Consider the following 27,015-nt stretch of genomic DNA (forward strand, 5'->3'; position numbering starts at 1 on the left):
GAGACAAATACTTAAGTCAACAGTCCTTTGAAGAAGTCTGGAGATCCTGGCTTCTGGAACAAGGCTTGCCAGTCTGAAAACATAGCATCCCGCTCTAGGGAAGCACTGTGCCAGAACATCGTCTCCTGGCTCCTTACTGTAGCTCCAGTTCTTAAAACATTGTGAGGGCTCAGAGGTAGGCCAGTAAATTCCACCCAGCTGCCTCAGTGCTTAGCCCAGTACTTTATGCTTTGCTAAAATGGACCTTGCAAGAGAGAATTTAGTATCTATTTGAAGACCTCAAGAACTGGGGATGTCACTGTATTCTTTGCTAAAATTTTTCCATGCATCCAGTTTAGGTCACTCAACATTCACCTTTCTGTTTTTATTATGCTTTCCTATAATAGAATAAAGAACTTTTTTTGTAACCAGTATTTTCAGTCCATACTTATGTGCTGTAGTCAGGATATTCCTGAGTCGTCATTTTGGTATGCCAACCAGGCTGAACAAGGAAAATGCTTGCCATAAGGCATTTTCTCCACTACGCTTGTATATATATGTATATTTTATATCTCTCCACACTCTTTTTTTCAGTCTCTTTTAATAAATATCCAGCATTAAAATTGTTTACAGTGGTCTGAGTCACGCTAGTTCTATCTAAGGAGCAAAATCACATAATAACTGCACTTCTTAGTCACTTAATACCTAAGAGATACACAGTCCTTTTAGTCACAACATTGTCCTGGAAATCCAACTTAAATTGCTTTTCCGCTGTGTCCCCTAGATGTTTTTCAGAGTTGCTGTTGTCCACAGTGCACCCAGTCGGTTTTATGGCCTTAATAATTTATTCCTTACTGCACTGAATGCTATAGTTTTTTAAGCATTGTAGAACACTGTGAGCACTTTGTTCTTATTGTTAATTTTCTTAACCCAGGTGTTGTTTTTTTTTTTTTTTGTTTTTTAATCTGCTAATATATCAGGAGTGATTTTGCATTTATTTCCACATAACAAATATTATCAAGCTGGACTGGTCAAAACCTCCTGTGAAATGCAATTTCCTCTTCTGTTTCCTTCCCTATGTTTTATTAGGTGGGAAATACTCAAGACACCTAAGCTTTGATTTGGGACCTGGCAGAATGAACATCAATAAAGTTCTGAAAGAAAAGATGTCAGAAGGGAAGTTTCTGATGTTAAAGTGACCCTAAAATATGGTCTCAAAAAGATACTCTTTAAAGTGTCTCCTTGAATTGAAGGAAACTTTTAAAATGCCTGCTGTAGGATGCTAACAAGAGCTGTCAGACTTCTTCTACTTGTGTGTTCTTTTCAGATCTATCATATGTCTGCTGGGATTTAGGAAGAGGGAACGGTTATATACCACACAGAAAATGAAAAATGAATCGAAATCTGCAAAAACCGTAACAAGTTTATGGTTTAAGCACTAAATAACCCTTTAGAACCATCTTCAAGATAAAAATTCTGTTGATTTGAGTTGAATTCATTAAATTGATTCTGATAAATCACTTCCACATAACCCTTCTTGGAATTTAAAAGATTTTTTTACTTGATAATGTGATGCCAATGTGAAGACTTAGCGGATTTGGTATATTAAGTCTAATTATGATACTAACTTGTGTATGTAGCTTTGGTTTGCAAATATAGTGCTTTGCTTTTAGCTAATTTAGTATTAACTGTGGATTGCTATGTTTTTACCTTTTGCTTTAGTTAAGTAGTTTAAATCAAATTTATGAGACATGCGATGAGTCACATTTTATTTCAGAACATAAGGGAGACTCAGAATTGTTGATATTGGTCACTTAGACTATCATTTGACTATTTCTTTTTACACATAATTGAAATGCATTTGTTTTTTATCGTAGACATACTCTTTGCAGGAAAAATACAAATCGCTAAGTGCGGCCATTTTTAGTAAAAACACTAATGATCTGTAAGAACAAATAATATTTAGATGTGCACTGAAGCATAAAATAATGGTAGTAAAAAATATAAACACTTAGGAAAAACGTCTGACCCATTATATGTTATAGCCATATATTATTTTGTCAGTAGTAAACTTGTACATTTGTTACTGGGTTCTTCAAACTATATACCACAAAACACACATCAAGACAGAGGAAGATCAATGGTAAACAAGGATAGAAAATCTGCTTACTTTGATTTTTCTATTCAGTCTTCTGAATAGAAATTTCTCTTCTGATAAGATGTGAAGGCAAGTACAAGGTATATTCTTCATATAATTTACTTGAAGTGTAACCCTATATAATCTCTTTGTCTGTAATCTTGAGTGACAAATATGGTAGCATAGATGAAGAGAGTTTTTCTTTTTGTCTATACCAATAAATCAATTCTTGGCCATGCTACAGTAGTTACAGGCAAAGTGGTTTTTACCCATGTCAAATGGGAGAAATTTAGAGTTTATTCAATTATAATGTGCAACAAAGAGGTAAATTCAGGTACATTATTTATTACTACATTGCTGATGCTTGGGCTGTCATTTGCTCTTTTCCATCCACAATAAATGGCCATAGAGTTCAGTTTATAAACTACTGAGTACTCTGCTAGCACCAAGCATATATGCACTTAAGTATAGCAAAAAGCAGGAAGGATGCTTCATTGTCAAGGTGAGTATTAAAGCGGTCTTTGCTATGTGCTTTATTAGGGGAGCTGATGAATCCTGGAATTGATGTTTCTGCATTTCTTCTGAATTTAATCTTACCATGAAAATTTATCCCCACAGAATACCTAACCATCTCAGACATTTAGCTTTCACTATTTTTCATGTCCTTAAATCCAATGTTAATTCTGTTTCTACTCTAAGAAAGTAGAAAACTGGAGTTAATTTTTGAAAGGAACACCTTTGAAATGTACAAGTCAAAATGATCACCCAGAAATTATTCCTGATTTCCTGGTTCTGGAGTCTTAAGCCATCATATTATTTCCTTTGTACCCCTGTGCTTAAATCCTTCAGTCCCCATATGCTTTACTGAGTGACAAGGGACTATATGCTCCTGTCTCTCCTCAGTATCTTGTTTCTGCTTAAGAGTCCAAAGAATGATCTGCAAAAGTTTGAGTGTTAGATCCTGTGACAGCTCACAACTAATGAAATTTTAGCTCTTCAAAATTGTCAATGCATTTCTGTGATTGCTATAAAAGACAAGCCAGATTGCAGCATTAAAAAAAACCACTGAATCTGAAACAGTAATGTAAGATATCATCTCTTGATAAAGAAAGCAAGCCATGCTGACTTATTGTCAAATTTTAATATCTTAGAAAAGTAGTTTTCAGTTATACCATCAGCACAGAAGCTATCAAAAATAGCCTATGTGACCTAGAGCTACTCTGTGTTAAAAAAGAAAAATGTGATATATAAAACTGTGTTGCAAAATGCATGGTGAGTTTGATGATGTATATCAGATTTTGCAGGTAAACAGCTAAAATGTATTGCCCACATTAAAAGTTTTTTTTTTTTCCATATTGTTGGTACTGTCATGAGAATTAGATTTTTTTTATGAAGATTTCAGGACATAAATCATATTATAATAAACATGTATGTTTAAATATATATATATTTTATTGTAATAGTTTGAGAAATAGAAATACCAAATGACCTAATATGTGTTGCCATAATGATTCATTTGACAGATGCATTAGCAGACCACGGAATGTGATACACAGCAGTTTTTGGTAGTTATAAATAGTAGCATCTTTCACATTGCCTTTTAAGATGACTAATAATGCATACTGGAGTATGTTGTCATTGTGTCTCCATCAGTACAGAAGCACAGAGAAGGTAATGAAAGTAATGATGCTATTTCAATTTCTGATATTGATTATTGTGTGTAACATTTTGTCTGTTCTTCTCTTCTAATTTCATCTGTACATCAGGGAGATAATTTTATTTTTTTTTTTTCCAAAAAAATTAAGGTAATGTGAAAGGTACCTTACATGCTTCACCTGTTAAAGTAGTTCAACTGAATATCTGAAGTATTTAAAAAAACGTGAACACATTGGGGAGGAAAGAGGTCAGGGTGGAAGGAAGACAAGCACAGAAGAATGTGTGTGTAAAAGTTCATAAATTAAAGCACTTGCAAATGATTTTCTTTAAAGAAGTTAATGTGTGGATATTCTTGATTTGTAGATGTACCAACACATCCCCTAAGATATCAGATAGCAATACTGCTGACTTGGCATTTTCAGGCTAGAACAATAGGTGTGCAGGAACTGTAGGTAGATGTTTAATGGAGTCTGTAGTGATTCCCTTTTGTTGCTTGGAAGAAGCTAGAGTTGCTGCAAGACGTTATGGCATTACTTTGCAATCAACTCCTTCTAAATGAGATGGTTATTTTGAGTTCTTGGCATATTGCCATACTAAAATAGCATCTGTGAAAGAATACACTTGTATGTTACATTCAACAGACTAATTATCACCTAAAATATATGTAATTATTTGAAATTAGCCTATTGGAATTAGAATTACTTACTAATGTGACTTTGATAACTATAAAGAAATGTCTTTCTTCTGTCTGACTTGCCTAATCTGTATTTATCTACATATCAAAATGTATTTTTTTGCCACAACAATGTGAAAATTGGAACAAGATCTTTGAAATACAGTTTTCTAGACTTCACTCCTGTGAACAGATAAGTGTCTCCTGTGATTTTGCTCTGTGTTCATCTTACACTTAAGTCTCTTAAATATATTTCAGACACTTTAGTAGATCAGACCTTTAGCTCTCAATTCTGTTGTTTTTTTTGTTGTTTGTTTGTTTGTTTTGTTTATTTAACTTTTTTTTTTCCTTTGTATTTAAGGAAAAAAAAAGGCAAAGCAGAATGATTTGTATATGTAAATTTGAGTGGGGCCCCTCAGGCTCATGGTCCTACTTCAGGCTGGTACACACACACACACAGAATAGAAAGCCCCTCACCCAGGAAAATAGTTAGAGATGGAATTTATTAAGAAAACAGAACACACTTTGCTAATCAGGGAAGGGCATGGCCAAACAAGCATAATCACCAGCCCACTCTTTACATACAGCCATACACTTTTATCCCATTATGCATTTATTTTCCCACATTAATTCCTCCCCATTTCACCTCAAGGTGATTCAAGGTGCTTTTTTTTTTTGTTTTGTTTTTTTCTGAAAAAGACTTTAAATATTCAAAGAGCTTGGAAAAAGATTTTAACTAAGTGCAGTAATGACATCAGTATTCTTTCTTATTACCATGTGAACATCTGATTTATGGTGTTTCTCAGATATAGTGGTTTTGACTGTGGGATTCATACAAAGGCTGTTCTAATCATAGAACCATAGAATGGTTTGGGTTGGAAGGGACCTTAAAGATCATCTAGCCCCAACAGCTCTGACATGGGCAGGGACACCTTCCACTAGATCAGGTTGCTCAAAATCCCATTCATCCCAGCCTTGAGCATGTCCAGAGATGGGGCATCCACAACTTCTCTGGGCAACTTGGAAGAATTTCTTCCTTATATCTAATCTAAATCTATGCTCTTTCAGTTTAAAGCCATTCCCCCTTGTCTTGTCACTGCATGCCCTTTTAAAAAGTCTCTCTACAGCCTTCTTGTAGGCCCCTTTAGGTACTGTAATCCTGTTATAAGGGCTCCCCAGAGCCTTCTCTTCTCCAGGCTGAACAACCCCAACCTCTCAGCTTGTCTTCACAGGAGAGGTGCTCCAGCCCTCTCATCGTCCTCATGGCCCTCCTCTGGGCTTGCTCCAATAGGTCCATGTCCTTCTTGTGCTTGGGGCCCCAGGCCTGTTTACAGTGCTCGAGGTGGGGTCTCACAAGACCAGAGTACAGGGGGAGAACCACCTCCCTCAACCTGCTGGCCACTCTTCTTTAGATGCAGCCCAGGATACGGTTGGCTTTCTGGGCTGCAAGTACACATTGCTGGATTGTGTTGTGCTTCTTGTCAACCAACACCCCCGGGTCTTTCTCCTCAGGGCTGCTCTCAATCATTCTCCACCGAGAGTGTATCTGTACTTGGGATTGCCCCAACCCAGGTGCAGGACCTTGCACTTGACCTTGTTGAACTTCCTGAGGTTCACACAGGTCTGCTTCTCAAAGTCCCTCTCAATTGCATCCCTTCCCGCCAGCATGTTGACTGCACCACACAGCTTGGTGGCATCAGTAAACTTGCTGAGGGTACACTTGATCCCACTGTCCATGTTGTCAACAAAGATGTTCAACAGTGCTGGTCCCAATACCGACCCCTGAGGAACACCAGTCATTACTGGTCTCCACTTGGACACTGAGCCGCTGACCACAACTTTTTGAGTGTAACCATCCAGCCAATTTCTTACCCACCGAGTGGTCCATCTGTCAAATCCATGTCTTCAATTTAGAGACAAGGATGTCATGCAGGACAGTGTCAAATGCTTTAATGAGTCCAGGTAGATGATATCAGTTGTTTTTTCCTTATCCACCAATGCTGTAACGCCATCATAGAAGCCTACCAGATTTGTCAGGCATGATCTTCCTTTAGTGAAGCCATGTTGGCTGTCACCAATCACCTCTTTATTTTCCATGTGCCTTAGCATAGTTTCCAGGAGGATCTGTTCCCTGATCTTTTGCAAGGCACAGAGGTGAGACTGACTGGCCTGTTGTTCCCCAGGTCTTCCTTTTTTCCGTTTTTAAAAATGGGGGTTGTGTTTCCCCTCTTCCAGTCAGTGGGAACTTCACCAGACTGCCATGACTTCTCAAATATGATGGACAATGGCTTAGCAACTTCATCCGCCTGTTCCCTCAGGACCCATGAATGCATCTCAACAGGTCTCATGAACTTGTTCACCTTCAGGCTCCTTAGAAGGTCTCAAACCTGATCTCCTAGGGTGGTTCTTCATTCTCCCAGTCCCCTGCCTTTGCCTTTTGCGACCTGGGTGATGCAGCTAGAACTCTTGACAGTGAAGACTGGGGAAAAAAGTTGTTGAGTACCTCAGCCTTTTCTATATCCCAGGTAACCAGGTCTCCCATCTCCTTCCAGATAGGGTCCACAATTTCTCTAGTCTTCCTTTAATCGCCAGCATATCTACAGAAGTTTTTCTTGTTGCCCTTGATGTCTCCGGCCAGATTTAATTCTATTAGGATGTTAGGTGATCTAATCTGATCCCTGGCTGCTTGGACAATTTCTCTGTATTTCTCCCAGGTTACCTGTCCTTGCTTCCACCCTCTGTAGGCCTCCTTTTTGTGTTTGAGTTTGGCCAGGAGCTCCTCATTCATCCATGCACGCCTCCTGGCATTTTTGCCTGACTTCCTCTTTGTTGGGGTGCATTGCTCCTGAGTTTGGAAGAGGCGATCCTTGAATATTCACCAGTTTTCTTGGATAGCTCTTCCTTCCAAAGTTTTATCTCACGGTACTCTATCAGGCAGATTCCTGAAGAGGCCAAAGCCTGCTCTCCTGAAACCCAGGGTAGTGAGCTTGCTGTGCAGTGCATGTCAATGCATGTCCCCAGCTGATGAAGCATTAAGAGAGAGTTCTGTTTATTCTGTGCGCCTCTGGGGCTATGTTGTGGTTGATAAAGAATATATACATGAAAATTATCAACTGATAATTAGCAGATGATAAAATAAGCTTTCCCAAAAACTGTGTTCATCTGAAAACTATGGAAACAATGCTTCTGTTGTAGGTAATGAAAAGTATGATAATAGTCACTTATCTTCTGAAATGTTCAGAGTCTACCTCATGAGTAAGCATTCTTGAAAAGCAGCCTTTAAAACTTAGAAAACATTCAAAATGGTGTATGGCAGCTCAAATGTGTAAAAAATGACCATGGATCTCACCAATAGCTATTCTGAAATGTGTAATCTTAAGCCAAAATGCACAAATAACACATTATTCCAAAATGCAGTAGCAAGTTCTCGTAAACATTGAATTGATTTTCCTTTTTTCTCCTCTTTGCAGCTGCTAGTCTGATTCGAATTGTTTATTCACAGGATGAAAGAGATGTTTTTAAGCATTCTCAACAGTTGCAAGTGATTGATGTAAATTAAAAAAAAAAAAAAAGAAGCTACTCTGATTTAAAGAGAGTTGCTAGGAAACATGCAGTTTGAAGATGAAATCTCCCACTGAGCTTGTCTTTGGCTGTAGAATAGGAAATATGTTATAGGGTGTCCTGAGTTACCGATTACGTGAATAAACTGTTAAATTTTTATAAATATAAATACATCTGCCATGAACTTATTGAATACACATGATTCATTCCCATATCTTCATTTAGTGATGAATTACAAGGTATTACTAAACTCAAGAAAATGTGAAAATCAGATAGAAAATGGCAAGAGAGATATGAAGGTTTTCATAATGTCATTTCATTTTCTGAAACATCAGATGAATTTTTTCTTAGATATGGATCTAATGTATTTGAGATTTAATTTCAAGATGATATTCTGAGTACTCAAAGCAATCAGCGTACCCATTCTTTTCTTTTTTAAACTTAAAATTGAAACTGCAAGGATAACAACAATTATCGTCTTAATTTTATTAGAGAAGTTAGTATATTTTGCCCCTTGAAAGTTGTCGGATGAAGTAACCAAAATGTTCTCTTTATCATATGAAAGAGTGCATACTTTTAGTAATTGATATTTATTTGTATTCATGGTGACTTTTTTCATGCTAGTTTTAGAGCAGTGGGTGTGTTCAATTATCTTGGATTCAAGGGTAAACTAATTGGCTTTAAGACACAAATGGAAGCTAGTATAGGAACAGAGCAGTGTGCTGTTCTCCATGATACTCTGTGTTTGGCAGGGGTTTATTGATTTTTGTTAGCTGAAAATTTCTACCAGGCAACCTATAAGCAACATAGCCCTTGCAGCATACTTTCAGAAAAGCATGGGCAATGTCTGTGAAGAACGGCAGCAGTAAGTGATCTTTTTCTTACTTATTACCTTAGAAGAAAGAACAGCCACTTGCTGATAGAGCAGAACCTGTGAATAGGGACTTGGAGGACTGGCTGCCTGACCCTTTGCTACTGACATGTTGATTAAGGACAGTGTTTCAGAACAGCTGAGCCACACTACATTATCTGAAGGTATCTCAAAATAAAACCTTTTTGCAGCGCAATGACTCATGAAAAGTAACTAAGCCGTATTAATAATTAATAGTAAAGCTGAGTTGTTGATCTTGTTACAAATTAGGATATGCCTAACCTTTCTAAAAAAGTATGTTTGTAATAGCAGTCAGTACTAAATGACCCTTCGTTGCAGTCATTGATTAACTGCAACATGAGATAGGCGTGTGACCACTGTAAAACCCTTGTAGGGAAAAGAATCCTTATTTATAATGAATTGTGAATGCAAATAAGAAAAATAAGACATCTTATTAGTTGCATAAGCTGTTTGAGAGGACAAACTAACAGAAACTCCAAAGAAAGAGTGAAAAAAAATGAAAATGGAAGGGATGAGGTAGCAGGCAAGCAAAGTCCCATAAGGCTCCTTAATTGCTTAATCAAAAAGCAAGAGTACCTACTGAGCAACCAGCTGAAGAAATTATTGAGTCTTGAAGTCTGGATTCTTAGATGTGTAAAAAAAAAAAAAAAAAAAGAAAGCAGGAGGGTTAAATCCACAGTGTGATTAACTACCAGCATGTTTTCCTATGTTAAAAAATAGTGCATTATAAAATTACAATGAAAAACTGCTTGTAACAATGAGGTTGCAATTCAAGTACGTGGTATCTTCTGTATCTTACATCAGTCTTCTGCAATAACATATTTTTGTTTCTTCTTATAGGCTTTATGTTTTCTTGATGTGTTGATAAGGTGCTATGGCTTTCAAGTGCAATAGGCACAGCTCATAACATGTCTAGAGAATCTTTTTGCTTGGTTATTTGTGCTTATTGATTTAGCCTAAGTATATTAATGAACAGAAGCATTTATTTATTTATTTATTTATTTATTTACTTAACAATATGTAAAAGATAGAAGATCATCTTATTTATGGGCCATCAAGTTGAAGGGTTTCTTAGCTGGCTTTTGTTCATGTGAAATGAAGAAAGTAGCTATACTCTTTAAAAAGAGTGGTATAGAAAATACTAGAAGCACACTTCTGTTGGTGACTCACTGTTTGGACCAATGGTCAACTACTGGGGGCAGCAGCGTGGGTTCTGAAAGGCAGAAATTTGAAATTGCATTTACATGTGAACAAATCTGGCAAAAATGAAGAGTATAATTATAGGAATCAAAGGTGATCAAAAGGAAATAAAGCATTTCTATACAAGCCTTTCTGAAAGGAATTAAAGCCACTTATTGACTCTAAGAGATAGACAGCTGTCATCTAAAATCTTTTGTAGACACAGCAGTGCTATAAGAGCAGGGCTGACTTGGAAGTTTACTTACGGTAATCCCAGAGCACTGTAATGAGATAAATCTGTGTAGTGGGAAGGAGCTTGGTTGTCATGATTTTTCTGGTAATAGAGAAGAGCAGGAAACACTAGTGGTTAAAGTATTGGTTTCAGAATTAGATCAAGGGTTTGGGGATAGTGGTTGAGAAGACAGATTTTTGAATAAGGTGTAATTCACCTTCTAATGTCACAATCTAACCTAAAATTCATTACAAAATTAAATTGCAAAGACCAAAATAGTAGATGACAATGGATGATACAATAAATAATATGTGATGTGCATCGTTATTTTATTTAACTTCAAAAGTTTGTTGGTAATTCTAAATACTAAGCAAGTAATAAGATTTTTGAGGAACTACTTATCATAGCAAAAAAATGCAACCTCTTCTCAGAAAATCGGGATAACAAGCAGTTAGATGCTTACTAAAATCACAAAAAGAGCCTGAAATAATAATAATAAAAAAAATACAAAACACTGATTAGGTTGAAGTATTGTGTTGCTCCTAAAAAGCTTTGATTATAAGTTTCCACTGTGTTAATTTACTAGAAAATTATTGCAATTATGTATATTCATGTTTTGAAAAAGGGTGGAGAACCCGAGATTTCCTCTAGATTTTTGTATCTATTTATAGTCTAATCTGGACGGAATCTCTACCAATTCTAAAACTTGAATGTGTGTAATTATAATGATATAGCAGGAAATGAGAACTGCAACAAGAATCTTGATTTACCTCTCTTAGCTGTGTGTACCAAGCCAGAGATCCTAAATACTTTCCTTTGCCCCCTCTCCATCAGTTCTATACTAGGGATTCCTAAGGGGGAGCCCTGAGCAGATGTCAGGGGCTGATGCAGCTCCCATGCTGAAAGCCTCAGGAAAGGAAGATCTCATTGTGGTAAAAGCTGAGATTTATTGACACACACAACTTGACGACCTTTCTTCTTCCACACTCTTCCAGTCTTGAGGTATCTATCATTAATTTTCTAATATACAACTGCAAGCTGATTCTCTGCTTCTCCCAGCTCCTCCCTTTTCACTTTGTGCTAGTCTAGCTGATATACAACAGATTAAATAATCTCCCCCATCATATCTTTTCCTTCAGTCTTTTGGTCTCTTGCTGTGGATAGTGCAGACTCCTCATCCTCATGTATCTTCATCTACCTTCATTTCCTTCTCCATTGCTTTTCCTCTCTATCTTTCTTTCTGACTGCCCCTTCAGGTTAATTTATTACTTCTATCCTCCCACACTTCAGTTATGTGTCCCACCCAAGGTCCCTTCCCTCTGTGATGCTGAGTTCAGTTTCTTTGCTTACTCTTCATCCCTTTAACATCCCCACTCTTGCTCCCATTTTCACTGTAGACCTCTGTTCCTCCATATATCCCCACTGTCTTAATTTCAAATCTAGTAGTTTCTGTAGTTTAGTGGCACTGCTTTAGATCTTCTGACCTTTATTCATCTGACTGGCTTACCTGCTCTTTTACCTTTGCTTTTGTGATTAGATTATGAGTGCTTTATATTCTTGCAAAGTGATGATGTCATCTACAGGTTTATATTAAGAAGGGAAATGATGTAAAACCATCTATTTCATAGCTGTAAAGCAAGTGGTTTTGCTTCTTAATGAAGGCAAAAGTAAGTAGTGAAGACTTGAAGAAAGCTACACAGAATAAGGAAGAAAATGTAGACATTTTCCGAAGTGTTTTTTTTGTTTGTTTGTTTGTTTTTTGAGAGATTAAAGAATCATTGTGATTTGGTAGTATAAAGAGGCAGGTCTTTCCTTTTGTCCTGGGAGCACCCAGATCATAATGAAGCATCATGAAACACTGCAAGTCTCCGGAGCAGTTCTGGGAGGTCCCCATGCTCAAAACTGAATGTGCTTTCTATTTGGCAGCCAATGTTCCAGTTTTTCCTCACTTCCTCTGGGAGGACTGCACTCCAGACAGCTCTCCAGGAGTTTTCTTGAATCTAACAAGGCAAAGGCCCTGTAGTCATGTTTTGGGAAACTGAACTGAAGAAGGGATATGAATGTGCTAATGAACATTAGATAGTAATTAAAGTGTACACATTTGCAGTTAAGTGCTTGCTCATTTTATTATATATTTTTAAAATCTCTTACTCATTTGCTGAAATTGTGATGCTTTGTTGTTAGAAAAAGAGGATAGTATACTGTGCAGGCTAAATGGTGTAGAACCAGGCAAGCAATCATTCTCTTATTTTACAGGGCAGAAAAGCGAGTCATACTAATGACTTCTTTTGTTAGGGAATGATTTTTACTTAGCCAACAATGGCCTTCTCTCTCTGCAAGGAAAGAAAAGATGAGAGCTATAAAGCAAAAAAGGCAACGGATGACACCACATGAGCATTGCAGCTCACAGTGCTGCCTCCGCTGGGAGTGCTGCTCCCTCAAATCCTCCTGGGTTCACACTTGGGCAGCTGGGTAGTAGCATCACGTACAGTCACGCTGCTTCAGGCATACAGAGGATAACCCGTGCACTGTCTCATCTAATAGCAGGCAGTTCTGCTGGAATTCACCAGAGCAGTGTGAAGCAGTCTGACTTCTCTTCCACAAGCTGAGCTAAATCAGCAGAGATGTGCTGTATACGCAGAACTCACCCAACTGAAATAAGTGAGAGCAAGGAAAGGATTTGAATCCTGGCAGGGGGGATATTTTTGTATCTGAATAAAATGAGGTATTTATAGCATTCACTGACACAATTTTTATTTACTGGAATTTGAAGCAGTGTTCAGACTACATTTTCTGAGCCAACAGAAAGGCATTTTCAGAGAGCTAGGGATGAGAGTATCTTTCCAGAAAGAACGTGAATTTTGCAAAAGAGAGGGATGAGGCATCTTCTGTTTGCAGTGGTGCTTGTAACGTCAGAGAGAGCGCACAGGTTTACTCTTAGCAGTTTCATCTGTCAATACATATGAACACAGCTATTATCACCCTGAGTTACTGTGTAATTATTACTGTTCCCACCAGAGTTACTGTTTCATTGTTGTTTAATTATGTGCATTATTTCAGAGGGACTGTGCAATTTAATTCATGTCACTGAAATAAATGTTCAGGAGAGGCAGTGTCATACCATGAGAACCTTCATAGTCAGGATCTGGATACTGGACATGTATACAAAATTGTTTGTAGATATAACCTACCTCTGTCTTCTTGAGGAGTCATACAGACACAGCAGTTCATACCTCTCCCATTTTAAGATGGATGCCTAAAATAGCTGTGAATATCCTTTGTTTAGCAGAGCAAAGTATAATGCTGGAGTCTAAAGAAAGTTCAGTGCCTACAGGAGCAAGAGAGCAACATTGGTTATATTCTGCCACTTGGATCCACCTACAGGATGCATATGCATTTGTTGCCAATGTAAGAGTCTTTTTCCAGGGAATATTTCTAAATCAATCCTACCTCTTGGGATCACTGTACAGGTCTTTTACTTGTTTTGCTGAATAATGTTTTCATGTAACAGCCATGATTTTCACAACTATTAATACAGTTTAGACATGCTTGTTAAAAAGTTTTCAATTTTACAAGAGAACAAGAGTCCAGGTAAAAGGTAGAAGCCATGGTCAGAGTCATCAATACCATGACAATGGGCAACTGGAAAACAGTAGCATCAAGACTGCATCCCACAAAAAGTGACAAAGCCATGTTAACATGTAAACATGTGCTAGGATACACTGTACTGAAGGGTATTTAACTACACATTAGCATATTTATGTAATGAAATAGTAACAAAATTTATAAACTGAGCAGAGCAGGTAATATTTTCACATGCCCAACATATGACAATATTCTGTCAGGGATGGAAGCCTTGCTTTGTGTGAAGGCCATAACTTAAACAGTGCTACAATAGAACCAATCGAGAGAAGACAGGAGGAGTATGAACAAGATATGATGGATGTAAAAGGGTCATATATGTGTTTTTATATATGCATGGCAAGAAATCCATTAAAGAAAAAGGAAAATTACATACTTCAAAAAAGCTGACACATTGCCCTAAAGAAATAGATAACAACCACCAGACAGAAGGAAGAAGCTAGCAAAATATTGCTTGAGAGAAGTAAAAAATGTTAAGTATTTCGGAAAATGGTATCTAAAATCTCAAAATATTCAAAAGAAGCTGCATGTTTCTTTAGTTTCAATTTAGTATATATACAGGAAGAATTTCTCTCATTGGAAGAAAATAAGGCTTTAAATATGACATTACAATAATCATTATGTTCAGCAATGAAAAGGAAATGCATAAAAACTAATACTGCCTTTCCATAGGATCATGAATTGTATGCTAAAAGTTTTAAAGGAATGATATACTAGACAACATAAATGAATCCTTAAAAAGATTCATATACTTTGGTTTCACTGTATTTTTTTTCTTGCAGACTTCGCAATCATTAATTATAGTGTAGTACTTACTGAGATTGGGGAGGACAGAATCTGCATGTTCCTTATGTTGTTGCAAACTACATAATACTTTAACACATCTAATACTGTGAAGTGTTGTCACAGAAATGATCTAGATCCAATGCAAGGCATACTTCTGATTTAGGAAGATTGATCTAATAAAGGATGTTCACTATTGACAATTGCTATATTACTTACTATCACCAGGAAACCTGAGTATCCTTAAAGAGCATGCTGTCTGAATAGAAGAGATCATTATTTTAATCCAGAAAATTTGATAGTGCATTTATCCAAAAGACTCTATCCTTTAGTATTCTGTTTAGACAGATATTATGGCAAGCTAAATGTGATATGAGATAAAACCTTGTTTCAGAATTATTTACTCCTTTTTATTTCTCTCTCATCAGGTGGTTTTAGTTCTCTGAATACTGGTGTTGCAAGGCAGAATTCCTTTTGAGATAATCTCTGAATAGAAGATAACCATGTGGTTCTTCATCGGTCATCTTATTACATTCTGTTTCATCTTCTGTGAGAGCGGTCATCTTCACGGTAAGATGACCTTACATGTTAATTCATTTAACTGTTTTAAGCTCTGTTCATTCCAAGGTCAATTATGCTATTTGTATAGCTCCAGTTCATTTGTGCAGATACAATGAAATACTAAATGTGAATAAGAAAGCTGTAAGGAAGCATACTTATTACAATGGAAGACATAATTAAAAGCTTGCAAAAACTGAACTTTAAATTTTTTTGTCTATTCTAATTTGGCATACAGAATTATTTTTTTCTCTATAGTCATCCAAGATTATAAAAAATGTATCAACCATCTAGTTGTGCACAGATAATCAACACAATTGGAAGAATGGAAATATGCCTACAAGAAGACACAATAAACACAAAAATCTATAATGTAGACATTATCTAAAATTCACAAAATCTGAATTTCCTATCAGCACAGCATAGTGGTAGTTTTCATAACACCGTGAGGCAATGCTGCATGTACTGACTTTAATCTGAAATTACAAACAGTAAAACTTTTCATAAATACAGATGCTGCCATAAACATTAAAAATTGCAGGAGGTATATCTCTAATATCTGAAGTTACAGAGGTGTTTGCAACTCAAATTTTGGTTCAGTTCTAAAAGATAGAAGGAGCTTTTTGGAAAGTTAAAATTCAGGATTGAAATCTAGTTTCTGTTCCAATCCTTCCAAACAACTTTGAAATTTGTAAAGCCTGTTTCAGACATCCTTGTCAATTTAAATGATGCTGGGTTTTAGTTGCCATCATGAATTGGATTGTCAACATAAATAGAGCTCTCCTCAAGAAAGAGAATGTTTTACTTTTGTACAGACTGCATGGATTGAGATCTGAGCATGTAAAAAGCAAAATAATTAAATTGTGCATACACAAAATGATGACTGAGGTTTGAGAAGTGCAAATTTTGTGTACTAATGATGCAGTTGTTTTCTAATGCATATCAAGGTAGACTGTAGATCATTCCCTACTTTGTGGGGAAAGTTATTCATAAAACGAGTTTTACTGCATGTCATAAAGCATACTGATATGTTTTTTTTTTGTTTTGTTTTTGTGGGTGATGGCTCTTACATAATTACGTAATGAGTCTGTAACTGAAATAAGCAGTTCATGATCTTTTTTAATCTGGCCTACCATTTCAGGTATCAACTCAACACTATCATGAGACCATATTGTTTGTATTATTGAGTCCAAAAATATGATTAATATTTGACGTAAGCACACTACCTTTAGGAAGTTACTCTGTAGATCACAGGAGTGCTTATTCACTTAGTGAGAACATTATTTTATTCTATGAAGGGTTTAAACTTGATTCTTTACTCCAAATCTGAGTTTGCTGGAGGATATACTGACACCTAATAACAAGATTTTAAAGGTCTTGATTTTTATCCCTTACAACATATTTATTAGGTGTTTTAAGAGTTTTGTCTTTATTAAGATAAGAGGGTTATTGATGGCACCAAAATAAACTAAAATTCACAACTTTAGTTTAATACTGGGCTTTTCCTGAAAAAAGGCTGTCAGCTACCACCAGTAACATGACGCATGATTTCATTTTAACAAAACTAGCCAAAGAAGTGCTGGACATTGACTGATAAAAAAAGGTGTATGAGTCAACCACTGACAAAAAATGTCCAGTTGATATCTTGATGGTCAGCTATGAATAATCAACTAATGATGAATGCTATTACTTGTGTATTATGTACATTGCAGTTGTGCCCAGAAGCAAGAGATCACAGAATCATAGAATAGTTTGGGTTGGATTGGAAAGGACCTTAAAGATCATCTAGTTCCAACCTCCCTTGCCGTGGCAGGGCCACCTCCCACTAGACCAGGTTGCTCAAAGCCCCATCCAACCTTTGGGGCTTGGCATCAGAATGTACCTCATGCCAGATGCCTTATAATGACATTGGAAGATGGTGTGCTATGAGTGTCACTAGCAAGTGACATAGAAAGAACAAAGATTAGTCTGATGATGTTGAATGTAGTTTGAGTGTGCACTGATATGGCAATATGCATTTTATCTTTCATTTGACTGTAATTGGTTATGGTAGGTTCATGTGAGAAAAATAGAAGGCATTGGTGTGAAGAGTTTTGAATATGGGGAGGTTCTAATAGCGCTGGTTGTAGAAGGCTTTTCAAGTTCAAAGAAAATTCCTAACTTATCTTTTGTTAAGGAATAAATCCAGGACTTGCATACATTTTTCATCAAAAGCCAAAGATAAGACTTACTGCCACCATTAAGGACTACAGCACCATGCTCCAATGTGGAGGATTCATAGTCTTATACAATCGCAGGGAGTTTGTTATCTCTAGTGCATTATTAAAAGGCTGAGTAGCACACACACACTCTGCTGTTGGACCAGCTCTACTTTGCATAAATAATTAAATACCCATTTGAGTTAAGAGAGAGTCTGCTCCTGTCATCTGGGAATTTTAGCGCCCTTTTAGATTACATAAATATGAATCTGCAGTCTTTGCTCTGCCCTAGCACTTGAATCTTGCTAGAGGGTTTCTCATTTCATATGAGTGCTAGAGCTGCTGGTAGTTAGTCTTAGCAAATTTTCTTTTTCAATGTATTTCTTGGCAATGAAATGTCATGGAAACCAGAAAATGCATAGCTACCGTAATCAAGATGAAATAAAAGGGGTTGCTTGAGAATGTTCACAGGATGGTTACAAAGGGAAAAATAGCTACTGTAGAGAAAGAAAGAGCACCATTAGGGTGATCAGGTCAAGATTTAGGAGGTATTATTCTACACGTGATGCCATTGAGGGGAATACAATGTCAATAGTAATGGAGAATATGAAAATCGAGGGCAGTTTATGAGTAAAGATCATAACTTCTCATTTCAGTGACAAGATAGATCAAGGATCATGGCGAATAGACGAGTTAGCAGGAAAAAGATGTTGAAAGCAGAATGTTCAAAAGATTGCTTCAACAGTTTTTAAGAAAACATGGGCTTTCATTTGAAGTATTTTTGGCTCAAGTTGTCTCCTGTAGTCCCGGATGCACAGTTCTAAGGTGATTCTATGTGAGTTGCCTTCGGGCAAACTGATCCATGACCAGAGTCACCAGACAAGGATTTTGCAACCCACGGCTCCTAAACAGACCTACTGTATGAACTGCTCTAGGGTCAGGAAACCCATACTTTTCAGAGTCAATGTCCTTTGAGATGTCTCACTATACAGTCTGTCTCAAGTACAAAGACAGCTGCCAAAAAGGTTGAAAGTATTGAGAATTCATGCTTTGGATAAAACCATGGAAGCTTCCAGGCATAAGTACTGGAAGTATCTTGGAAGCATGGAGGTAGGAAGCTGAAAACCTGAATGCCAGTCTGACTTGAAATTTTCAGAATTTGGCCTGCAAGGGTTGCAGTTATTTTGGCACTCTGTAAGCCAAGGATTGTGACCTATTTTCAAACAAATCTTTTTCCTACTACAGGAAATTTACATGTTGTTGTTGTTGTTCCAAAACCAAAATACATGTTTTTTTTTTAGAATTTTGGAGTTTTCCCTGGAACAAGACCCCTGACTTCTGTTTTATGGTAATCAAAGGCAGGAGTCAAAAATTGTTTCAATGACAAGCCATTTCCCATCAGAGTGGAATGTGCAGTTACTTGAATGAAGCGAAGCAAACATTATATGAATCAGTGCATCAGAAGTTTAGACAGAGATCATCTTCTGCTATGAGACAGGAGCAATATTTATTTTTCAGGTAAATTAATGCTTGAAATGTAGTCTTGCAGATATAAGTTGATGAAAAAGCCGTAAGCAATTTGGTCTTTGACTTACTGATAGACAGTTATAGTAAGGGTTGCTTTTCTAAGTACATTTGAGCAGTGTAAGGCAAAGGAAAGCAGCAAATCACTCCTCAGGGAACATCGAGATGATTGTCAGTCCACTGCCAAAAAAGTTATTTCATGCCTATTACTGCTAATATTTGACTCTTCTTCTCTTTCCTCTGACATGTGGGCTCTCTCCAACATACTCCTCAGAGGCCTTTTGATTTCTTTTTATGTTCATATCCTATTGACAAGTCTGGATTTTAGACTTTGCTTTCATCTGTCATATCCCATATAAATCAATGAACCAAACTGTATCTTCACTTGGGATAATAAATTGGGCCAAAAGAATTAGGAGTCTGATTCAGAAACAGGTGTGCTTTATTTTATTTTTTTTCTCCAAAAGGCTAATTAAAAACTGCAGAGGGCTTACATTTTGTTGTGCTTAGTTAGTACTCAATTACATTTGTCTATAGGAGGAATCAACAGCAAAAAACATTACGCTGTTCCTCTAATATTTTCTTTCTAATCAAACTTTCTGACTTGAGACTTCATAGTGCCAAGCCAGGCAGTATCTGATTTTGGGTCAGATCAGGCCTCAAAAGGCAGATTTCTATTCTAGGAAATATTTTAGTTTGTGTAAAATGAGTTGATAGTCCAAGGGTAAAAATGTCAAAAGCACTTCTGTTATTTAGGGAACTTAATGCTTTATTTTCCAAAGTCACCAGGACCCCAAGCAAACTGGTAAGACATAGGGCTTCTCAATACAAGACAGTTATGTTGATGTATAAATGGGGCTGTGATTAGGCAACATGTTGAATTTTTAAGTACGTTGTTGGTATTTCTTATGCACTTGGAAGGCTTGTGTGAGGAGATTGTGCAGAGTAGCTACCGCACTCTAAATACATTTCTAATTTGCTGAGCACTAGCTTTCCCAAAACACCAAGCTGTTAGATTCTTAAGTAACATTTGAAATAGCACTTGTGTTTCTAAGGAGGAATCACCAAAATGACTTAAGAATCTGATAGTCAAATTTGAGTACGCTGACAAGTACTATAATTGGTATTTGTTGGCATTCCTACTGGAAGCGTGAGAAGAGAAGCAAACTTTATCATTTCATTCTTAGGCATAAGTGGATAAAATTTCTTTGCCAAGGGTTGGAGATTTTCATACTAGAAACTTGCTATAAAAGAGAAACTACATAATAAACTACATGGCTCATTAAGGACTTCACTGACACATGTGAGAAGGCTAAAGATAGGAGTAATTCTCCTGCCTTTGTCAGTCTGGATAAGTAGAGGAAGCCTTCCCAAAGACAATCTAATCCTTTCTTATAACATTAAGTGGCACTATGTGAGTGGCTACTTTTTCTGTTTAAGTGCTGACTGGCTCTTGGTGATTCATGTCCCTGTAACGTCTTGCTGGCTTTCATTGGTACCTCTTCTCCATCAGGATAACAGAATCTTCTTTCTAGACTACTAAATGCTACATCATGAGTTTTATGGACATGAACATGTTTTGCTTCAGCACATAAGCTTCCCATAAATGCCAAGTGTAATTTTTCCCACCTGATTATTAGAGAAGTGAAAAAAAAAACACCCAGCCCCAAACCTTAAATTATATATGGCTTGCGTTTTCTCCAGCACATTAGGTTCAAATACATGTCATGAACTGAGGTCTGAGCTATACATTGTTTAAAGCTCTTTACCACAACATATGGCATTATCCACAATTGCTAAAGAGAGATATCATCTTTTTTTTTTCCTAATTAATACACTTAATACCCATTTATCTTGTCTGCCATGTCTCTGCTTGGGTGTTAGAAGATCATTTAATGCTACAGCAGGGTGTTTGACATTTGTAGATACATAATCATAACATGCTCTGTGGTCATAATGCTCAGAAACCTGAAAGTGCCTTTTTTACCTTCCTACAAGCCTGGTAGAAATATTTTGTCTCATTCCCAGACCAACTTGGTTCTGAGCATGAGCTTCTCAGATAGTAGTAGGTCCTCTTTTCTGTGACTTATTGAAAACGGTACAAGATATACTTCTAAATATCAAATGGTTTCTAGGCTTACAGTGATGATATGGAACCTGATGAGTTAGTGATAGTTAAGATAATGAATGAATCCATTGCATTTCTATATCCATTAACGTTCAAGGTTAATCTAGCTGTGTGCTGTGTCAACAGATCTTTGTACCTCTCTCCTGTGAAAACATGTAATGGGATACAACAGTGTCAGATAGATCAATACTGATGATAGTGATACTGAATGACTGTCTTGAGCAGACACATTTAGCAATGCTAAATGCCAGAGAAATAGAGAAGTCTACAGGAAGCAGGAGTAGAAGGAGAAGATGTTCAGTAGAATGATAGAATAAAGTTGCTAATGAAAATAATTTTATATTGGTGTGCAGTGGGAGTGATGGGATTTCACTTCTTTTAGCTTCGTTCTGGCATTGACCTCTGGAAAATATTTTACTGTGAATTGCTATCTATACTTATGTCACAATTTGTGTTGGTTTTAGAATCAAGTTGATTCTTATCCAGCACAGGACTTGAACATGTGCTTAACATTAAATTCACAAGTAATCTTGTTTATTTGGATCAACTTATGTTCTTAAATTTTGTGATGAATCATGTTGCTGAAATAATATGAGAGGCCTTTACTGAACATTCATTGTTGTCTTATTATTATTGGCCTCCCATTATTATTTGCCAATATTATTATTTTACCCTTTCTAAAGATGAAGTTAAAAATCTTAATATTTCCAGGAGAAGCTCTTTCAGACATCCCTTAGAAAAACTATTGCCATTTTTGTTGAGAATATGTTTTCATGACAGTGGAATTAGGCATTTATTCATCAGAAAACTACCTGCAAACCTTCTTACAGTTATCTTCAAAAGTAATTGTTTTATGAACAGTCATTCTGAAAGGAAAATTAATATAGCTTTTTACATATTTGCTTTTTTTAAAGCAAAATGATAGTTTCTTTGCTGAAGTATGCAATCCATAGGTTAAAAAACATTCAAATCTTTCTCCCTTTATTTTTCAGCAGTCCCTTTTGGTACATAGCATTTTGGTCTTCTTGTCTTGGAGTCTGGTATTTTTCTATTATGCAACTGAATGATTATATTAAAGAAAAGCACACACTGTCCAGAAGTGTTTGCAGGATTAGGGCCTTAGGATACTTCTACTGCAGTTTCTGGACGTAAGGATTCATAGGTATATATAGCACTGCATGTTTTGCTATCTTCCCTTCACTACATTTCAGTAATATCTATCATCATTTCTTTTTTCTTTTACGTTTGGTACTTTACACATTAATGTTTTTCTGTTTGACATGCGCAAGTTGTTCTTCCCTCCTGGGTAAAGCACCTTGACAGTGATGCCACATCTGGGAGCTGTTCCAGAAGCCTGAGTGCTCTAAAAACAGGTTAAGGAAATGCCTGCACTATTTTGTATAATCAGCTGTTTCCCCTATCAAGAACAAGTTACTTCTCTTTTACTTGTTTGTTTGTTTGTTTTTGTTTTGTTTTGTGTGTGTGTGTGTGTTTTAATTTAAGGATTTAGCAAGATTAAAGACACTTTAGAACAACGAAGGCAAATATGCAAATAGATACCCATTAAAATCTCTTGCCATTGCAGCATGTGAAGCATTTGAGTGAAGTAACTTAACCTTACATTTAATGTCACATTTAGTCTACTTTCTATTTAATTGCCACATAACTACATATCCACCATTTCTGATTGATCCTTTTAAACACACAACTTTTTTAAAAATTGTGTGGTAATACTGTCCACCAGTCATGACAATTCTGTTCTGAAAGTAAATTTGCGTCATTTTGTACATTCCAGAAAGACAAAGCATTTATAACTTTGTAGACAAGGGGAATATATTTTTTTTGAAAAAATAGTTTTACTTCTAAATTAAGAATATTCCACAGCTCTTGCATGAATATAGATTATAACTATCCTGTAAGCCATCATGAAAAGGCGTATCTTGTAAAAAATGTAGAAAATGAAGATGTGCTTGAAATCTCTCACAGTATGATATCAAATTCAAAAATGAGAGTAAATGTTAATTGTAAATGTTAATTATTTGCTTATTATCATACTAACAGCTTGAAGGTGCACTGATAAGCTGGTGTCTTAACATGGTTTAGTGCCCTATCTTTGAATGAGAGCCATTGAAGAAAATCATAGAAGACTAACTGTAAAATTACAATGTACTTTTCCCCTTGAGAATTGTTGGTTTTCTTCCACTTTTCTGTATTTAGATTAGAGAATTGATTTCACAAAATGTGAAAATGAAAAAAGGAAAAGACAGGCAGAAGTCTGTACAAAGTTATTGAACAAGTAAATTTCAGGTTCCTTACAAAATAGTGTCTCAGATCATATAGAAAGTAGCTCTCTATATACCTGTGGCAACTGGCCCTGAGCAGAAGAAAACAGATTATTTGGATGATGGAGGCTATTATATGTTAACTGTAAAATAATGTGTAATTATTATTAGCAGCATCTACCAGTAAACATAGTGGTCTTTGTTTCCCATTTTCCAAATTTTCTTCCATGTGATACAAAAGTCATGATTAAGATCATCAGCTTTTTGCTTCCCTTCCTGTGTAATATATATCAGCCTTATGATTTCTAAAACTATCAACAAAATTTACTTTAGGCAATTTACTCTAGGCAGTTTGCTGTACTTGATCTTGGTCCTTTAACTACTACTGCCATGGAAAACAATGCACCAGAGGCTAAGTCTTGTCTCATCAGTGCCAATTCAGAAAATTCCTGAGTCTCTGAAATTATCCAAGTGATAGAGGGGAGAGAAAAAAACAAACAAACAAACAAAAACAACGTGATTGAACCTAGGAGGAGTCATTAAAATTGGTTTGGCTCTGTAAAACTCAGTACAGAGCAGGAGTAGGATCCTGTATTTCAGCCGTGCTGTGCCAGATGCTCAGGGTTGCCATTTTCTCAGGTCTGTGAAGCGTGATGAGGTTGCTGGGATAGGTTGTTGCAGACAGTTAATTTCTGCAGAAAAATGATTTGTTTATGGGAAACTGGTTTGTAGTTGGCAGTGTTGTCTATACATGCTATTTATACTTCATATTGCTAAAGTCTCTCAATTTTGTGACTAATTGAACATATTAACATGTCCATTACCATACTGTGATTCAGGAGAAGCAGTAGCGTGGGCCAATCTCTCTCTCATTTCCTGGGCTGAAATTTAGCCAGTTAGAATTTTCTGAGAAATAAACATAACCTGACATGCTGAAGTAGCCTTCACAAAGCAAAACATGAAGCAATAGAGTCCCCTCTAGCTCTGCAAAAAGGGAAGTTTGTGTGGTCCAGATATCCTTTTTTTTTTTTTTTTTTTCTGATTTAAATTATAAAATAGAGAATTGCTGAGTTCATATCTTCAGCTTTATCCGTACCCTTTTTCATATCTAATGTCATATTTAATACAAAAACTATATTCTGCATTAGAAATGGATTTGGGAAAGCCCTACAGACCTTACAGTCCCCTGAAGGCAGATACCAGAGAGATGGTAACTTTACCCCAAGGGACTTTATAGATTAAAACTATACTTCAAGATTTATTATTTATAGATCCAAATGCCGTATCTTTGCAGGCAATAAATATTTTATTCCTATATTTATTGATAAGGTCACTATTTCAATACATTTCTGCCTAGGGTTTGTTGGGAAAAAAAAAAAAGAAGAAAAAAAAAAGGATATTTGTAGGATATTTGTATGGCTTCCAGTAGAGATTATTAAATTTTTGCTAAGAAGGAACAGATAAACTGTTACATTTTTGAATATGTCATGGACAATGCTACCTCTTAGTGCTTGACCTTCTCCGTGTTCTTTGGGTGTCTGAGCCCTGCAGAACAAATAAGAAGCAGAAAGTACAGTTGCACTTCTGGTGCTGCACTGGAGTGGAAGAATAATTTCTTTAGGGTAAAGACTGTTTTTGTAGTACAATGTTGATGTATTGGCTGACCATCTGCTCCCTGACCTTCTACGGAGTTTTCTAGATGCTGCTGCAAAACAAGTAAAGCCAACCGTGTAACAGCAGGTGTAGGGCTGGGCCATGCCATTGTTGTCCCCTGCTTCCTGACTCTTCTTAACACTTGAAGACATGGGAGATGAACTGTCATTAGCTTTTGTTGCTAGTGATAGTGCTGCAGCAACTTCAGAACATTCAGCTCCAGGAGGAGGCTTTATTTTTGGGTTCAGTGCCAGCAGGCTCACCTGGGAGACTCCAGGTCATGTTGCACAGCTACAGTCAAGTAAATCCAGACTCTGCTACGGGAAGATTCATAGCACTTTATTTTAACCATCCATAGGTTAGGTATGTGATACAAGTTTTCTCTGTGGTTGATGAAGAGAGAATGGGATGAATTACCATTCATGGTAAATGTTTGTCTAGTCCCCCTAAAGAAAATAAGTATATGACTGCTTTGGATGAAATCCGTATCTTTCAAAATTTTGTAAGATAAATTCCAAACATCAAGAATCTCACTTTGAATTTGCTACCGTACACAAGCAAATAGACTGAGCAGAAAGAAAAATTAAAGAAGGAATACTTATTCTTGCTATCACTTCATTTATTAAACTTTATCTCCTCTCTGTCATATCATTAAGGTTTGATACACTGGAGTGCTGCAAACCCAGAGTATCCATAAGAAAAGCCTTTTAAAGCCTTTTATGTTCCTTGCCACGCAGATTAGAAAATAACCCCTAAAAATATATGTGATTTGAGCAATTCATAGCTGAGAACAAGACAAAAGTAAACAATTAGGCTTTATTTACTGTTCCATATTGGGGGAAAGAAAAAATAACGCACTGTTAAAAAGCTGTTTTTTTTTTCTGTGAAATAAATAAATAAAGGTCACAATGGTCTTTAATAAACTACATATTTTAACTTGTTTGGTTGTGCTCACACATGCACAGCAGTTTCCATAATTATCATCAGCTTTGCTTCATGACATTATCCTCAATCTGTGAGTAAAATCGATTTTCAAAATAAATTAGAACCTTGAAGGGACTGAATTAGCTGATAATAAAATTAATTGACTTGCCTGAAAGTGATATGGATGCTCTCTCTCAACAGAGAAATTATTTGCTATATACTCTAACCTACTGAAATTGATGTTTTGAGTTCAAGATTATATATTCTCTGTGATAGCAGGTTTCTTAATACTATGCAGAATGCAAATAGAAGGCTTCCATTGTACATGAAGAACAACATGAGCAGTTGTGAACAAGTGCTCTTGATGCAATTTTCTCTTCATTATTTCATAGTTATAAGAGGAAAGACTGAAGAGGTAGGTAAAATAACAGAAGATGAAACTCAGATCTAATATCAGAATTTTCATTAAAATTAGGAAGTTCAACAAACAGGTCCAAAACATGAAGACCTTTAGATATTACAATTTAAATATTACATATATATATTTATTTTAAGCATCATTAGACTTCGGAATGGAATTACAAAAAAAAAATTGAAGTCTTACTCGTAGGGTTTTTTTTTTGTGAAAAAGACATCTTTTAGTATGATTTGGTATGGTAAATTTGGTAGGATCTACCTAGATCAGGTAGAAATATCAGGTAATCAGTCACCCTTTTTTATATATATAATAAAAGAAAAATGGTTCATTTGCTGTTTTTAAAAGGTTTGAAGTTCATGCACTGGGAAAATGAAAGTGAAAAAATCAATGGTATGTTGCCCTGAAGATGAGGAGTGTGTACATCTTGCAGCAGACTGGGACACAGTCATGGAAATTCTTAGTAATGAGTCATTTCACAAAAATATGTTGCTTCAAGGGGGATTAAAAAAAAAAAAAAAAGGAATAAGGAATTGTTTGAAAAACAAATAAAATAATTCAGATATTATTTTAATTCTTACCCTGTATCTTTTCCACCT

General features: G+C 36.2%; 1 protein-coding gene across 11 annotated transcripts in view; it reads left to right on the forward strand.

Moving 5' to 3' along the window:
• The window catches only part of CNTN1 (contactin 1), a 251,175-nt gene that overhangs the window by 139,770 nt on the left and 84,390 nt on the right, over positions 1 to 27,015 (forward strand). For 9 of the 11 annotated variants that reach the window (XM_083820842.1, XM_083820841.1, XM_083820832.1 and 6 more), the window contains one exon: positions 15,163 to 15,304. In XM_083820842.1, coding sequence (XP_083676968.1) covers positions 15,238 to 15,304 — 67 coding nt within the window. In that variant the 5' untranslated portion in view covers positions 15,163 to 15,237. Of the gene's footprint in view, positions 1 to 11,293; positions 11,312 to 13,619; positions 13,718 to 15,162; positions 15,305 to 27,015 lie in introns of those variants that run through there. The other 2 variants (XM_083820840.1, XM_083820833.1) reach the window with 2 other exon arrangements.

The sequence above is a fragment of the Anser anser genome, assembly GCF_964211835.1.
Source record: "Anser anser genome assembly, chromosome: 1".
Taxonomy (NCBI): Eukaryota; Metazoa; Chordata; class Aves; order Anseriformes; family Anatidae; genus Anser; species Anser anser.